Here is a 15,019-nt window from a genome sequence, read left to right on the forward strand (position 1 = left end):
ACTTATTCTGTTCGCTAGTAATTTGTCACTTTATATTTTGAGAGCAAGGTCCGTAGGCAGGAAGGCGTACTTCAGTCCATTCCATATAAACTTCATCTTAAGATGGTAAGACTCGTGGTTATGTTTACACAGGCGTGGATTCAAGCTAGTATGGAATAATGGTTCTCCAACGTCAACAGGCACGGTCCATTGATTGACAACTTGGGAACTGCTCTCTTAGAAGCATACCCCCCTCGGAGGAGAAGGAAAGCGTGGGTACTCCTGGTGAGTAATCAAACATTATTATATATATATTCTCATATTGCAATTTTATATGACTTAGCATTTATATTTTATAAATTTAGTAGTAATATATTTTGATACTGTTTATATGACATTATTATGACACTCTTATTATAAATTCTCTCTTATATATCTTTAGATTTTTTAAAAAATAAATATATCTTTTTTTTGCTTCTAAAAAGAATTAAGACTTATTAAGTCTTATAATGTGATTACGGATTTACTGTGTTTCTAAGCCTGGAGAATAGCTCACTGTTAGTTCAGCGATGCTTGTGGGCTTACAAATGTGTAAGCCATTAAGTTCGTAATAAAATATGATTTTTTAAATATATTTTTAAACTGTAAACTAATTGATTTCATTTAATAAAAATATTTTAATCCAATATCATTAAAAGTCAAAAGTCATTTTGGTTCATTAATTTTATATATCATCTATTTCTATCCAAAATCAACACATTTTTTTAACTTTTCACATTACATAAAAAGTAAATCAGGAGTAAAAATGAAGTTAACTAAACACATTTACACTTAAAGACTCATACTAAACAATATCATATATATATATATAGTGTTTAAGTCATTCAAAATAGGGGCAAATAGAATTGGGATTTTAATATAAAGTACAATTTAAGTGTCTATGGGTGAATGAATCCAGTCCATACTATGGTTTTACAAGCTTGAGAAACTAGACCGGTTAATTCATGCAGGCTCATGAAACATATCATAATCCTAAGCTAATACAAAATTTACGTTTTGCATTCACCCTAAACCCTAAGCCTTAACAGCAGAAAGAGAACCACTAAACATCCAACAGCCCTCTTGCTTAAGGAGCCCTTTCACCATCTCCAGACCTTCCATGAGAGCAAATGGCTTCCGCGTTAAGATCCAAGTCGTTCTTTTGTGGCTCAGGCTTCTCATGAGCATTGGAGGCAAATCACATTTGTATCCACCACCTCCATCATGCAGATCACAACACTTTTGTCCTAGCAGTGTTCATACAGTTCCACACGCTTTAGATCACTCTCCAAATAGCAATGGTGGTACGTGAATGGGGGGCCCTAATACAGTATTAGTGATGGTTCTTTTGGATCATTTGGATCTTCTCTATTCCTCTTGCTTTGCTTTTGGTGGCCTGAGGAAAATATCATTACTGAAACCTTTAACTATTAAGAAATCAAAACGCAAATCTATAATAAGATATATATAGGATTCCTTGGTTGGGTTTGAATCCTAAAGAGCTTTTTTAGTGCCTAACATATGACAGTCTATAATATTGGCGAGAGAACGTGGGAAACAACCAACGAAATTTGGCATCTAAATCACAAGCAGTAGAGTTCATATACTTGTTTTATTTGCGTGTTTGAAGGTCAACATTTCACGCCCCTTTCATAGTTGTCTACATGGTTCTCCACTACGAGCTTTAGTAAATTATTCTCAATGATTTTAAGGGTATAATTAAGTTTGGAACTCTAAACTATAGCCTATTTTTATATAGATATCCTTCTCGTTCTTCTAACACTCAGACTCCCTTAATTATCTAATATCTCTCACTCTATCCCAAATGATGGGTAAAAGGTTAGAGCTCGGTTCCGAAATAGCTGAGGCCGCTGCTATGCAAGAAGACCTTCGCTTTTAAAGGACAAACATTGTACTAATATTTGGCTGGAGTCCGATTCTAAGGAGTCAGTCTTGATGATATTATTAATTTAACTAATAATTATCAAAATCTTATAATTAATCATATTTTTCTTCGAAGCTTCTGTCTATTTTGTTCTCCGACTCTAATCTATAAAGTATTTAGTCCTCTTTATTATAAAATAATCTCTCTCCCGACTCCCGACGGTGTTAATGAATTTTTTTAAAAAAAAAAACTAAGTTCGTATCTAATCTAATAGAACTAATGCTAATAAGCTATAGTTAACAATCCATAACCTGATATTTATCCATGGTTTTTCTATTCCAACTTTGAGTTCAAAATAATAGGGAGAAAACTTAAGCATGTTTAAGGTTGACAGTGATAAATACTAAAATAATTCTTAAAAGCAAAGGACACTTGCACTTTTAAGAAAAAACTTCAATAGTATATTTTTGATTTTTGGCCTTAATGGTTCTCCTTATTCATATATTAACAACTAAACATCTCATTTCTAGTGATTGTGATTACATCCACAACTCTAATATTATAAATTTAGCAACCCTATATACCGAGGGAGAAAGGAGGAGATAATAGAAGTTTAGAAAGAGAATAGGATGATAATATATGGAACATATTAGAGTTAATTTTTTCTTGTATTTTATGAGAAACTAACACACATTGTTTGGCTTAAAATTTTGTGTTCATGGTTTTATCAGAGAGTTTTCAATATTTATACTTTTGTATAGCAAACTTGCAATAGAGGGCTTAAATATTATTATTTTATGCCTCAATCTAACACACTATGTAACAATTTATAAATTAAAAGGCCGAGCTATGAAATATAATGGTTGAGTTTTACTAGTCCATTTTATACTAGCTAGAACCCTATGACGGCATTTGATTTATGTATAAGAGATATTTAATCATAAATTATGACTTATTTAAATATATTTTACAACTAAATATTTATTTATATATTTTTTGGTTAAACATTGCATAAACTAAGTTAAGTAATAAATTATGCACAAATTCTTATCACATGTAGAATGTACGATAAAGTTTATGCACGTTTTCTAAGTAAAACTTTAATACAATTAACATACTTATTTATAGTCAGTAAATAAACACAAATTTTTATATTAACTTTTCAAGGTAATTATCATATTTTACAATTAAATAACAAAATTTAAGTATAATTATAGATGTACCTAATTTATATTTAAGAAATATTTGTAAAACTATCCTTAGAGAACTTCATGCATGAACCAAATATATATATATATATATATATATATATATATATATATATATATATATATATATATCCATAGTATGAGTCCAGTATGGCCCTCTTATTTTTAGGATTAGCAGAGTTGTCTAATTACACGTTGTAGAAAGCTAACTCTCTTGTTAAATCTATAATTAATCTATGAACACATGATCCATAAAAAAGAAAAATAATTTGTTGCTAGTAACAGCAAGGTCTAAATCTATCTAAGAGAAGAATGAATACAGACGTGACAAATCAAAGTCTTCTAATGGCTCAAAGGGATCAACATGTACATGTGATATAGGGTGCTCCTGAAGGATTATCCTAAGTAGATTATGATAAGTCTAATTCTTATAGGATTAGGGTGCTCCTAAAGGATTATCTCCTATAAGTCATTTCCTTATCAAGATAACGATTTTAATCGCAAGTATAACTCTATCCGAGGGCATTCTATATATATAATGTGAAGGGGCTACAGTATTAAAGAGATACTATATCTAAAGATTATCTCTCTTATATTACTTTTTCTCTCTTCATAGCAATGTTTTAGCTACCATCCAAGCTTAGGATTTAAAAGATGAATAAGTGTGTCATTCTCACCCAATGGGGTGTTGTTCAATATCGATCATCAGCTCAGATCAAGCCAAATCGAGCCTAGACTGAGCCGCATTTTTACATCCCGAAGGGTAGATTTTATGAACAGGTATAATAATACAATAGTTATTACTTACTCTTTGATTTAATATAAAGTAGATTGATGAGATAGATATCGAGAGTAAATTTTTATTTGGGTTAGTGTGTAGTATAAGATATAATTTTGATAAAAAATATTTGTATTCCCGAGGCTATTCTAATATTTAGTTGTTATTCTAAAATAAGAAGTCATGTTTTAAATTAAAAAAGAGTTAATTATGAGATGAACGAGAGCTTACTCTTTTTCCAAACTTAGGAGTTGGTATGACATTTTATTTTTTAATTTCATCTGACTACTTGATGCATAGATTAAGATTCAATAAATAGAGATTAAACTACTAAAATTGAGAGATGAGATAAGTCAATTAAGTGGCTTTTCTTTGCAGAATCCAATTCTGAGATTTAATTAAGAAATAAAGACTTTGTCAATCCCTAGAGAGTGTGATATCCTAATCATCAAGTTGTCTCGATTGACCAAATGAGGTAGTTGTACTTGCTTAGTGCAGAAGCATTTATGAATCAATCAAATATGTTATCGAAGGGATATATGCTGCTATTTTAATTCTACGTTATTGTTGTTGGAATATAAATAAAATAAAAACTATAATTTCCTAACGGATTTAATCCCACTAAACTTACCCTGTCAATTAAATAAAAAAACACTTTTACCTACTTAAATCAAGCCCATTTCTTTGGTCTACAAAGAAAAGTTTGAATACATTTTTACCCTTGCCTACCAAAATTAACTTTACCCTCTTGATCTTTAGATTTTATATCACTCTATCTCCTTGTATTAAACTGCATATATAGACATATTTAAAAAAATAACAAAACTACCTAATGATAGTGCTTCTCTTAAATGAATATGTTCACAAAATCTCATGATGGTTTAATAATACAAACTAATATTTTAGGGGGTTAGATGATGTTTAAACCGTTAGCAAGTTATAAATTAGAAAATCTTGGTCGTCGTTAATTTGAGTTGAGATGAAAAATCTAACAGTTGCAACTTAGAGCAAAGGTACATGGAGACGTAGTAATATAAACGCAAGTGGGTTAACCAAAAATAAAATAAAAATCTAAGCATAAAAGTGAGAGGAAGTGTTGGAAACAGAAGTTAAAAATAATTTCAAAATATGACTACCTAGGTATAGAAAAAATTTGTATTACAACAAGCTTAATTTGCTTGATAAATGATTTTATACTCATCTCTAATTTCACTTTTCTTATCAAAAAAATCTGAAATTGTCTAACATTCTATAAAATTAACCACTTACCTTTTCAAGAGCAAATTAGTCTCTTTATTTCTTCTCTCTCCTAAGTCATTCAGAAATCAGAACAAATTTCTCTTCCATAAGATGACTTCCTATATCTTCACAAGACATGCATTCTCTTTTTATAAAATAAATGGAATGGAATGGGACCAGTAGGTCAAGTCATGTGTTTAGAATGACAATATTATCTCTTAATTGATCAAGAGATAGAATCATCTTGTTTTAAATATTCTGTTGGTATGGCAGCTCTATCAATATGCTTGCAAATTTGTATGAGAAATGTAAACAGATATAACAAGAGAACATTGACCTTGTACATAATCTTATGCTCAATAGAATATAATCCACTCTTTTGTACGCTGATAATAATGCACAGAACGATTTCAACACGTTCATAATCCTCTACTAAATCAACAGCCATGAAGGATTTGACCATACCAATTAATGACTATGTACATCTCTCTCTCTCTCTCTCTCTCTCTCTCTCTCTCTCTCTCTCTCTCTCTCTCTCTCTCTCTCTTTGTGTGATGCAAGTTGTGCCAAATGAGCTTAGGTTAAAGACAAAGGCAACGCATGCAGTGCTCCAGTTGTCCTTTAGGTGTGAAGGAATTGAAAAGTACTTGCATGATATTATATTTATATATGCCAAGTTGGATGGAAGAGAAGTTAATTAAAGCAGCACATAGGTTAGAGGAGCAGTCATGTGATGTTCCTTAACTACTACAGATCTATCTATCTATCTATATATATATAGTACACCCGTCAGGAGAAGTCTCTAGAGTAGTTTAACATATATTTGCAAAGGGCTATCAGCATCATTTGTTCACGGGAGATCATGTATCTTGATTAACTTGAGCATGTTATTAATTAGTGTATGTGATTAAGGATAAAGCATGGCCTACTGGATAATTAAATAAAGTGTTAATTAAGTCATGCATTAAACTCGCCCTCTCGTTTCGTTTTTTTCGATTCCTCCTCTCCTTTCCAGACCCCCATGGGGAAGCCTCCCAAGAACTGGGCCCACACGAAAACGCGGTTGGCGTACTCTTTATATATAGTACTGCTCAGCCACTCCATTAACACCCAACCACAACTGCAACAATCTCCTCTTCCTCCCTCGTTTCAACTGTCTCTAACTTTAGTGTTCTTGGCTTCTTCTTCTTCTCTCTCTTCTGTAGTCTTCTTTTGGCTAATCGCTAGCTAGCTATTTGTTTTGAGAGGATAAAGATCTCTCTATCTCTAGAGAGAGAGAGAGAGAGATGAAGAGCAGTGGAGGTGGGGAAGGAAAGATGGAGAGGAAGACAGTGGAGAAGAACAGGAGAATGCACATGAAGAATCTATGCCTAAAGCTCTCCTCTCTCATCCCAAAGGATCAATATAACACCTCAAAGGTACCTTACTTATGATTCTTAATTCTTGCCTCTTTTTTTTTTTTTTTTAAACCAAAAAAAAAATCTTGGCAAATAAATGACCAATAATTAATAATGTGCTATGTATGATACCCACTTTTGCTAGCTAAATTTAGTTTGTGCAGTTGAACTTGAAGTTGGTCATAGCTAGATTTAGTTCAAGTTAATATTAAAGGGAGTGAGGATGTGAAGAGTGATAGCATAGAAGAACAGAAGGGCCAAAGGTTTTTATATGCTTATGCTTCCTCTATTGGTAGATCTATCTAGCTCTCAGCTTCAATTTATTTTTATTTTTATTTTTATTTTTCGCTAAGTTTGGATGATTGGATTGATCAGCTCTCTTTTTGGTCCTTTTGTTCTCTGACTTCTTATTGCTCTTTGCCCCTCTCTCTCTCTCTCTCTCTCTCTCTCTATACATATTTTATCTATCTAATGATTAGTCTTTGGACTCAACCTAATTAAAAAAAATAATAATATTCTATCACCATGTAGCTAGCTTGGTTTAAATTTACTTTATAAACTAAATTTAAAGATACTCATTAGACATAAAATAATAATATCAATCAAATTTTAGATGATAAATATATAAAATAAATATATACATTTATTAGATCTTTATCTATAAGTATTATTTTAAATGCGTTGAAAAGTTTATTCAATTATCTATAATTTTATCTCTTCAAATTTGATGTATAATTTCTTTGAATAAGATGAAAAATAATAATTTTAAAAGATTAAAACGACAAATAAAATGATTAGAGGTTAAACTCTAAATTTAGGCCTAACTATGTACAGTTGTATAATATAATTTGTCCTAAAAAAAATTAGATAATAGTAGTATATCTTGTCTTCTCATATCTTCCACTTGGCTTTCATAATTTAATTATATTTAAAATTTTAATTTAGCATATAAAATTAAATGTATATATTTTTTTATAACCAAGTGTACATAATTTTATGTATACGATGCACATTAAAGTCTATTTATAAATAAATAAAAAAAACTAAATACAATTAATTACAAACCACTGCAGAGACAAAGTTACAGCTATGGGTTACCATTTCTATTGCCAGAAATTATGCTGCCACCCATACTAGGGTAGCGTTACAGGGAGCAATATATAATTATATACATCACCACTTGGACAATTGTAGCATGAAATCAATTAGAAAAATAAAAGAAAAAAGAGCAACGATATATGAATAATAATAATAATATTTGGGAATAAATTTATTCGCCAACTACTTCAGATAACTAGGAATTATTTTTTATTTGCTAAGTTTTAAATGCCCTCGGTGCTGTTTCCAGCTCTGAAAGAGACTTAGATTTTTCTTTTTCTTATTCGAATTATTTTAGTAAACTGATATAAAATTTAGACTTAGTCCATGGCAATTAGTCTCCTATCATGAAAAATATTGATGTATTAGAGGGCAGGTTAAGACATGCATGATATACAAGTAGTTTTTTAGGCTATTTCTTTTCTTTTTAAATGTTTAATAGTTGAGATCCATTGTTACTCCCATCTTGAGTTGTAGAAATTGTCTGAATCTTTTTTTGATGTGATTTAGGACACACTGACACAAGAAGATCACTTGGTTCAAGCTGCATCATACATCAAGAAGCTAAGAGAAAGGATTGAGAGGTTGAAGGAGAGGAGGGAACTGAACGCAAGCATCAAAAGGATCAACAGGGATATCAGCAGCGAGATGATGATCGGATTCAGATTACCGGTGGTCGAAGTACGGCACGACGACGCGAACCTGGAAGTGGTCTTGGTAAGCAGCCTTAACAAGACGTTCGCCTTCCATGAGGTGATTAGTGTTCTAGAGGAAGAAGGTGCGGAAGTCATTAATGCTAGTTTCTCCGTCGTAGGCGATAAGATCTTCCATACAATTCACTCCCAGGTATATATATTTTTTGTCACTTAGTCTATTTAGTTTGTAGAACTGCAGCATTAGAAACCTTACAGTGCTTTATTTTTTAATTTCTTTATGAGTCTAGTGATCAAGGAGAGAGATGCTAATTTCTGCTGCGTTTTTCTGCAGGCTATTAGCTCTCGGATCGGCGTGGAGTCCTCGAGGATATTGGAGAGACTAAAAGAGTTGATTTCGTGATCATCGTCTACAGACTCTGAGCAAGAATGTAGGAGTTTGAGATGGTATACAGGCAACCATAGCGTACTGGAAGAACAAATTAATTGATCACTGGATAGCTTCAACTATTGACTTCAGTTCAGATGAAGCTCTCGGGCCGGCTCCCTTGTTACTTTGCATATATACCTTCCTCAAAGTGGAGAAAGAAAAGAAAGCGAGGCTTGCTTCTCATGTAAATTAATCTGAAATCTTTTCTCATCTGAACTGTTTGGTTCTATGAACGTAGTTGAGATAAGCTTGATTGATCCATGCGTGAGCAATACTTTAGAATCCTCTATTTGAATGATGGATGGAAGTAGAAAAGGTTAAAAAGTTAAAAAGATCCATTAGAACACTGCCTTTGAGGTCACCAGATCAAAGCCTTTTGTGAACTCTTTGCATTGCATCCCTCAACTCCTTGCTGCTCTAGGGCTCATCGAGTCCGGGCTAGATTGTCGACCTCTACAAAACTTTGTGCCTTAGCCTATTCTTTTGCTCGCTTTGTGAGGAGATCCCAAAACGCAATCATCTAAACATTCACCGTCAAAATACACATGCTCCTCACGTAGGGAGTACCTATCTAATGCTCATATGATCCGTTAGTTAATATTTCCACAAAGTATTTAAACAATAATACTTAATTTTACTAAGAAGAAGAAATATATTCGAACAATAACTATAAAAAACCAAAATAGGAAAAATGTATTCAATTATAACTAACAATTGCCAAAGAAGTGACTGTAACTACATGTGAATCATAGGGCTATGTTTTTATATATCATAAATCTGTAACTCAGTCCAAAAGTGAGTTAAAGATAATAAAAAATATAGCAAAAGAATAACTCATGCTTAAGAGTACGAAAACAATGTGCAATCCAAATGACTAGTAATTAAATCTTGTTCATGTACTTTTCATGGCTTATGAAATACTCTGTATCATGTGTCATATTATATTATGCATTAATTTATATATCATACTATAGGCTTACATAGAGCTTCAACTAACTATTGCACATCATATCTTAATTAAGCTCACACCGAGTCTCAACTAAATATCACACAATCTATTATAAGCTCGCACAAAGCATTATAAATCAAGAAGAGATATGAATAACTAGCAAAAATATCACCCATACATGCCTATTGAGTATTGACAATACATGTGGTGGGTTATTTGTAGCTAGCAAATTAAAGACCCATGCTATAAGCCCATATCCATTATCTTTATCATCACCGTACACAACATAAGTAGAGCATAAGACAAAAAAAAGGATGTACTAACCCTACATCACTTAGTACCGCTAGATCTATAATTTGTACCTTTTATATATATATAATTTTTTTATCATAATTATTAAGCATATTTAATATATCTAATTAAAGCACACATGATTCTACGATATGTGGATCATATGATAAAAAAATATAGCAAGCACAAATGCAAACAAATATGAATGTAATGAATACTATGAGTGTTGCATTATAATAATACTCATATTTGTCATATTAAAGTTTACATTATCCCTAGATTACGAAAGATTCACTTGTTAAAAAAATATATCTAGAATATGACAAGCTCTACACAAATGTTGGGCTCCTTTGATAAAAGTTTTTATATTTATTTGTCTACGTCCTAATTAATAATATTTTTGGCAGTCTTCTTCCTCGGTGTTTTCCTCACGACGCTAGGGTATGCAACAAAAAGACGAAGAACAGCGGGGCGACAGCAAGGGCAATGTGAAGCTTTGCAGTGATCCATAGAAGACAAAGGGAGGGGTGTCGTGTATCACATCCTTGTGCCATGTGTCAGTTCAGTTCGGCACACCCTATGTTGATCGGCATGATAATCTTTGCCAAGAAAGAAGAAAGCGTTAAAAGCTTTATCGAAACACAAGAGGTTGCTAAACCACCTAACATTAGAGAAACAACTAGAATTCGATTCCAACAAATAGAGGGAGTCTAGAAAAACGAAGATGTAAAGGACTTGTTTGTTAGATGGGGAGTAACGACATATCCTCTATGGCCGGCAACACGAGGGCATATCAAATAGTATCACAAGATTTCTCATGTAGAAGGAAATGTGTTGAAGGATGCGACTAAGATAAACGGTGTTTGAATGTGAGTTTGAAACTCAGATGTAGAAGGCTATATAGTGTAGCCTCTTTTAGAAGCTTGGATAACCCATGAAGGTTACCCACAAGATGAAGATTCCTAGAGCGATGCACATCGAGTTGAGGTCATCGTAGATGGATTTCTCTAATGAAAGGATAATAACAAAATAGAAGTCAAAATGCAACAAAGATTGACAAATTCTAAATTAACTAGGTGGAGAGAGTCGAGACTCCCTTGGAGATTGATTGACGCATTTGGGTTGCTTTGGTAATCCATCATCAACGTGCACATTACGTCGAACACTTATGGTAAGTAGGAAAAATAAAGGGCAAAAAGAAAAATCGGAGATGACAACCAAGGGAGAGAGGATGGATAGGGTTAAGAGGGGGTTTTAAAGCTGTGATTTGGGATCTCCTTTGCAGCAAATCTGGAAATGATGCGTGGAGTCATTACATTAAGTAACTGTTCGAGAGCCATTATTTTTCTACTTCTTATAGTATCAAGTATCAACATCTCTTCTTTTGACTTTTTTTTGAGAGTCTTTTATTTCTTCTTTAGGTTTTTCTTTCTAAGTTCCGAACTTGATTAGTTAGTCTTATTTTTTAATCTTAATTTTTTAAAAAATAAATTAGATAGAAAAAAAGATAAAAATATATTAAATCTATAAATTAGGTTATGGTCCCTGAATCTAACCCTCTCTGAACTCAAACCATACGGATCCTTACTTCCTTCGTTGCTTCCCACTTACTAATCTTATGGGAAACGACGCACTATTATGGAGTGAGGAACCACGGGATCTTCTGACATCTCTCTCCTCGATATTTGCAGGCCGTAGAAATCCTCTCTCTCTTTTTTTTGTTTTTGTTTTATAGTAACCATGATAATAAGGCATTAGAGAGGTTATTCATGGTCCAGCCCAATGCAGATACAAAAGCATAGGAAAGCCCAACATGGCTATCTACCTATAGAAGATCTCCAGGGCCAAACAAACTCTAAACCTGTAACATTTAGTGTGTATTAATTAATTAGCCGAGAAAGGGTTGAAAACCTTTTTAAGGGCACTTAGGCCCACCTCTCTTGGCCTTCCAGTTGTTGTAGCAGGAGCAAACTTGCTTGTCGCCATAGTATCCAGGAATCACACACAAGCACTTCCTGCAGCACTTCTGGCAGAAGAACATGCACGCCTTATGCTACTGCGTCTCTGCGCATCTCCTTGTGCACTCACCAGCGCACTCTACAAATTGACACCATAACCACAACCACAACCAATGATGTTAGAAGAGTAAAGCTTTTAGAAGAAGAAGAAGGAGGAGGAGGAAGTAGTAGTAACTCAAGAGAGCTTCTTAGGCTGACTATTGGGTCCCTTTTTATTAACTTCTCCTGCAGTACTCCCTCATGTGTCACCACCAACCTCAGATGAGAGACCATGGAGGCCAAGGTGAGAGGAGCAAAAGGAACAATGCAAGTAGAAATCCTCTTTCCCACCGTCCTCGTCTGTCTATTTTAAAGATTCTTCTTTATTATCTGGCCAGTAAATTAGTAATTTTCCTTATATTTTTCTCTCCCCCTACCCCTCTCTCTTCCCTCGTCATTTTGTTCGATGAATAAAATTTAACTTGACTGACCCACTTTTCTCAAATAAATAAATAACTTAATCTTCTACAGAAATTCCTCAATACTTTGCAGCCAAATCCTTGTAAAGAATTGACAGCCAATCAAGGCATAAATTGATCTAATTGGAAGCGGTTTTCTGCACATATGCACAAAAGATACGTAGACAATTTGGTCACGTTAAAGCGGGTTTCCATAATAATTGGATAACTGAGGTGGTAATTTGCATAAATTGACAACAAACTTTTACGGAAAAACGTGGGAGAATAGTTGACCGTTGTCCGGGCTTTCTAGGCTCGCATACGTAGCGCCTCTCACTAACACGTAGTTGACCGTTGCCAGACTCAACCCATCGCCGCCGCACCTCCCTGCTCCCTTTTGATACTTTCCACTCCTCAAATCGATATATCTCGCTTAAAAACAGGAAAATTCTTAAATTCGAATTGGATTCTCCCCCAAATTGAAAGATACCCTCTGGTTTGCGTCTTCTTCTTGATCATAATTTGATCCTAGAGAAATTTTAAAAAAAAGTTCTGGTGGAAATTAAGAGATCTTTCGAGTTGGGTCTTCTCAATTGGATAAAGAATTGAAGATATCTTTTGTTTCAGGTACGTGGATTTTTAGTATCATCTTCGTTCTATAAATTATGATACTCTTCTGAATTTTTTGGTATTTCTGGAAGAATTCGGCAGCACGCACTCTGATCTCTCTGTTATAGAAGATATCAAAATGGTGGTTTTGACACCGGGAGTCTTGTTGAAGCTCATCAATGGCATGAAGGCCGGAAACAAGAAGCCGATGGGCGAGCACCGGACCGCGGTCCTGCAGGTGACGGACATCCTCCCGATAGACCTCGACGAGCAGGATCTCCGGCCGAAGCACGGGTTCTACGTCAAAGTGTCGGATTCCTCGCACTCCATCTATGTCACCCTGCCATTCGATCAAGATGAGCTAGTCCTCAGCAACATGTTGCAGCTGGGCCAGTTCATCAATTTAGACAGGCTCGAGCCAGGATCGCCGGTTCCGGTCATCGTTGGCACGAGGACGCTCACCGGGAGACACCCCTTGGTCGGCGCACCGGAGCTCATAGATCACACCAAGTTGGGTTTTGAGGAGACGACGCCGATCAATGATCGGTCGCGAAGTGCGTGGTTTTCGTCATCAAGCTTGAGACCTGATGAAGAAAACTTACTTTCAAGACGCCAAAGTCGTCTTATTTCAAAGAATCCACATTCGACTGTAGGTACACCAACAAAAAACTTGTTTCAAAGTTCATATGGGCATCATTCGTCGACATTTTGAAAACGTTTCTTTTGTTCACAGGAGAAGAATTCAAGGTCTCGTGAACATAGGAGTTCTATTGGTGGTACCCCCAAAGCACTGAAAGGAAACCTTGACATACTCTGCAAAGTATAGTATCAGCTCAATCTCTTCATACTTCTTTACTAGATGCAACAAAGTTAAGATCTTGTGATCTTTCTAGGAGGCTATGCAGCAGAGAGAAGTAGCTCACAAGGTGGCTCTTCGAGCATTCCAGGATGCGTCTGCCGCTGAAACTGTGGTTAGGATCCTTAGGTAATGCCTGTTCACCTTGAGATTCTTCAACTCCCAATCTTAACATGCATTCGAAGGTATTCGATAAAATTCCATCGTAAAACTTGCAGAAATTTTTCAAAGTTGAGCAGAGATGCGAGGCCAGAAGCTGCAACTGCTTGCATTGATCAGTTCCTAAGTTTCCATCAAGAGATGGCACGAGCCGTGATCAAAATGGAGACAGTGCAAGCAGCTACTTCAATGGCTGTAGTAAGTGAAAGGAAGGAGATAAAGGCACAAGATGGTGTGGCTCATGATGATCACAAAGTTCTAATGTGCAGCTTAGATAGCTCAATCAGATTGGCGAAGAAGATAAGAAGTGAAGCTGGAGATTGGTTTGTGGAGTTCTTGGACACGGCAGTGGAATCAGGATTATTTAAGACAGCGAAAGGAATCATGGGTGATGATAAGAAATCACTGATGATCAGAGTCATCGAATGGCTAGAGATTGAGCAGAGCTATGGTAGCAAGAGACCTATTAATCCAAGAGCTTCACAGATAGCAAGAAAGCTTAGGATAAGGTCCAGGAATTTTTAATTTGCACTCAATTAACATCATCGTTCAACTACTTTGTTTTTTTATTTTTTTATTTTTTACATGTAACTGCAGAAAGAACCTGAATTCCTTCAGTGGGTTTAGTTGTATAAATTAAGTTGTCTGGTAGATATTTTGACAACAAAGAAATTATAGTTTATACTCTGTATATTTTAGTATTTATATTTAGGATCAATAACTTTTTGGTATATTCTTTCTCAATCTTATTTCATATTTTGACCATCTAATAATGCCCCAACTGATATAGACGTAGACTCTGGAGAAAGATGGTAGAAAACATGGATGGCCATGTCGGTGCACGGCACAAGAGGTGCCACATGATATCTCTTCTAATAGTTTCGTCGTTCGCCGTCGACCTTATTATCGAGCTATCTGTTGCCAATCGCTGCTGCTGCTGTCGTCGCCCAAGCACGTCGGGTGCCCTAGCCCGAGGGAGAATGAGAGATCGAGA

At 34.7% G+C, this 15,019-nt stretch overlaps 2 protein-coding genes across 4 annotated transcripts; both read left to right on the plus strand.

Moving 5' to 3' along the window:
* Nucleotides 1–51: 51 nt before the first annotated feature.
* On the plus strand, nt 52–8,963 carry LOC140765509 (transcription factor bHLH162-like). 3 transcript variants are annotated; one of them, XM_073104632.1, is made up of 5 exons: nt 52–105; nt 180–264; nt 6,360–6,546; nt 8,134–8,469; nt 8,611–8,963. In XM_073104632.1, the coding sequence occupies exons 3-5, from the start codon at nt 6,415–6,417 to the stop codon at nt 8,677–8,679; spliced, it is 537 nt and encodes a 178-aa protein (XP_072960733.1). In that variant the 5' UTR covers nt 52–105; nt 180–264; nt 6,360–6,414; the 3' UTR covers nt 8,680–8,963. The 3 variants fall into 3 exon arrangements, with proteins under 3 accessions (XP_072960733.1, XP_072960735.1, XP_072960734.1); XM_073104634.1 differs by lacking the exon at nt 52–105 and having other exon boundaries at nt 132–264; nt 6,383–6,546; XM_073104633.1 differs by lacking the exons at nt 52–105; nt 180–264 and having other exon boundaries at nt 3,302–6,546.
* A 3,766-nt stretch (nt 8,964–12,729) lies between these two features.
* LOC140765286 (uncharacterized) lies at nt 12,730–14,732 on the plus strand. Its single transcript, XM_073104286.1, has 5 exons — nt 12,730–13,028; nt 13,103–13,659; nt 13,744–13,830; nt 13,904–13,995; nt 14,085–14,732. Exons 2-5 carry the CDS (start codon nt 13,150–13,152, stop codon nt 14,548–14,550), a joined length of 1,155 nt encoding a protein of 384 aa, XP_072960387.1. The 5' UTR covers nt 12,730–13,028; nt 13,103–13,149; the 3' UTR covers nt 14,551–14,732.
* Nucleotides 14,733–15,019: the final 287 nt, after the last annotated feature.

The sequence above is a fragment of the Typha angustifolia genome, chromosome 8 (assembly GCF_048772165.1).
Source record: "Typha angustifolia cultivar Huaian chromosome 8, ASM4877216v1, whole genome shotgun sequence".
NCBI lineage: Eukaryota > Viridiplantae > Streptophyta > Magnoliopsida > Poales > Typhaceae > Typha > Typha angustifolia.

What these genes read in the sequence shown, in the direction of transcription:
- LOC140765509 (XM_073104632.1), top strand. Translation starts at nt 6,415, where the DNA reads ATGAAGAGCAGTGGAGGTGGGGAAGGAAAGATGGAGAGGAAGACAGTG. An exon ending in ATCAATATAACACCTCAAAG is followed by an intron (nt 6,547 to 8,133) that starts GTACCTTACTTA and finishes GATGTGATTTAG; the next exon opens with GACACACTGACACAAGAAGA. An exon ending in TCCATACAATTCACTCCCAG is followed by an intron (nt 8,470 to 8,610) that starts GTATATATATTT and finishes GTTTTTCTGCAG; the next exon opens with GCTATTAGCTCTCGGATCGG.
- LOC140765286 (XM_073104286.1), top strand. Translation starts at nt 13,150, where the DNA reads ATGGTGGTTTTGACACCGGGAGTCTTGTTGAAGCTCATCAATGGCATG. An exon ending in CAAAGAATCCACATTCGACT is followed by an intron (nt 13,660 to 13,743) that starts GTAGGTACACCA and finishes TTTTGTTCACAG; the next exon opens with GAGAAGAATTCAAGGTCTCG. An exon ending in ACTGTGGTTAGGATCCTTAG is followed by an intron (nt 13,996 to 14,084) that starts GTAATGCCTGTT and finishes TAAAACTTGCAG; the next exon opens with AAATTTTTCAAAGTTGAGCA.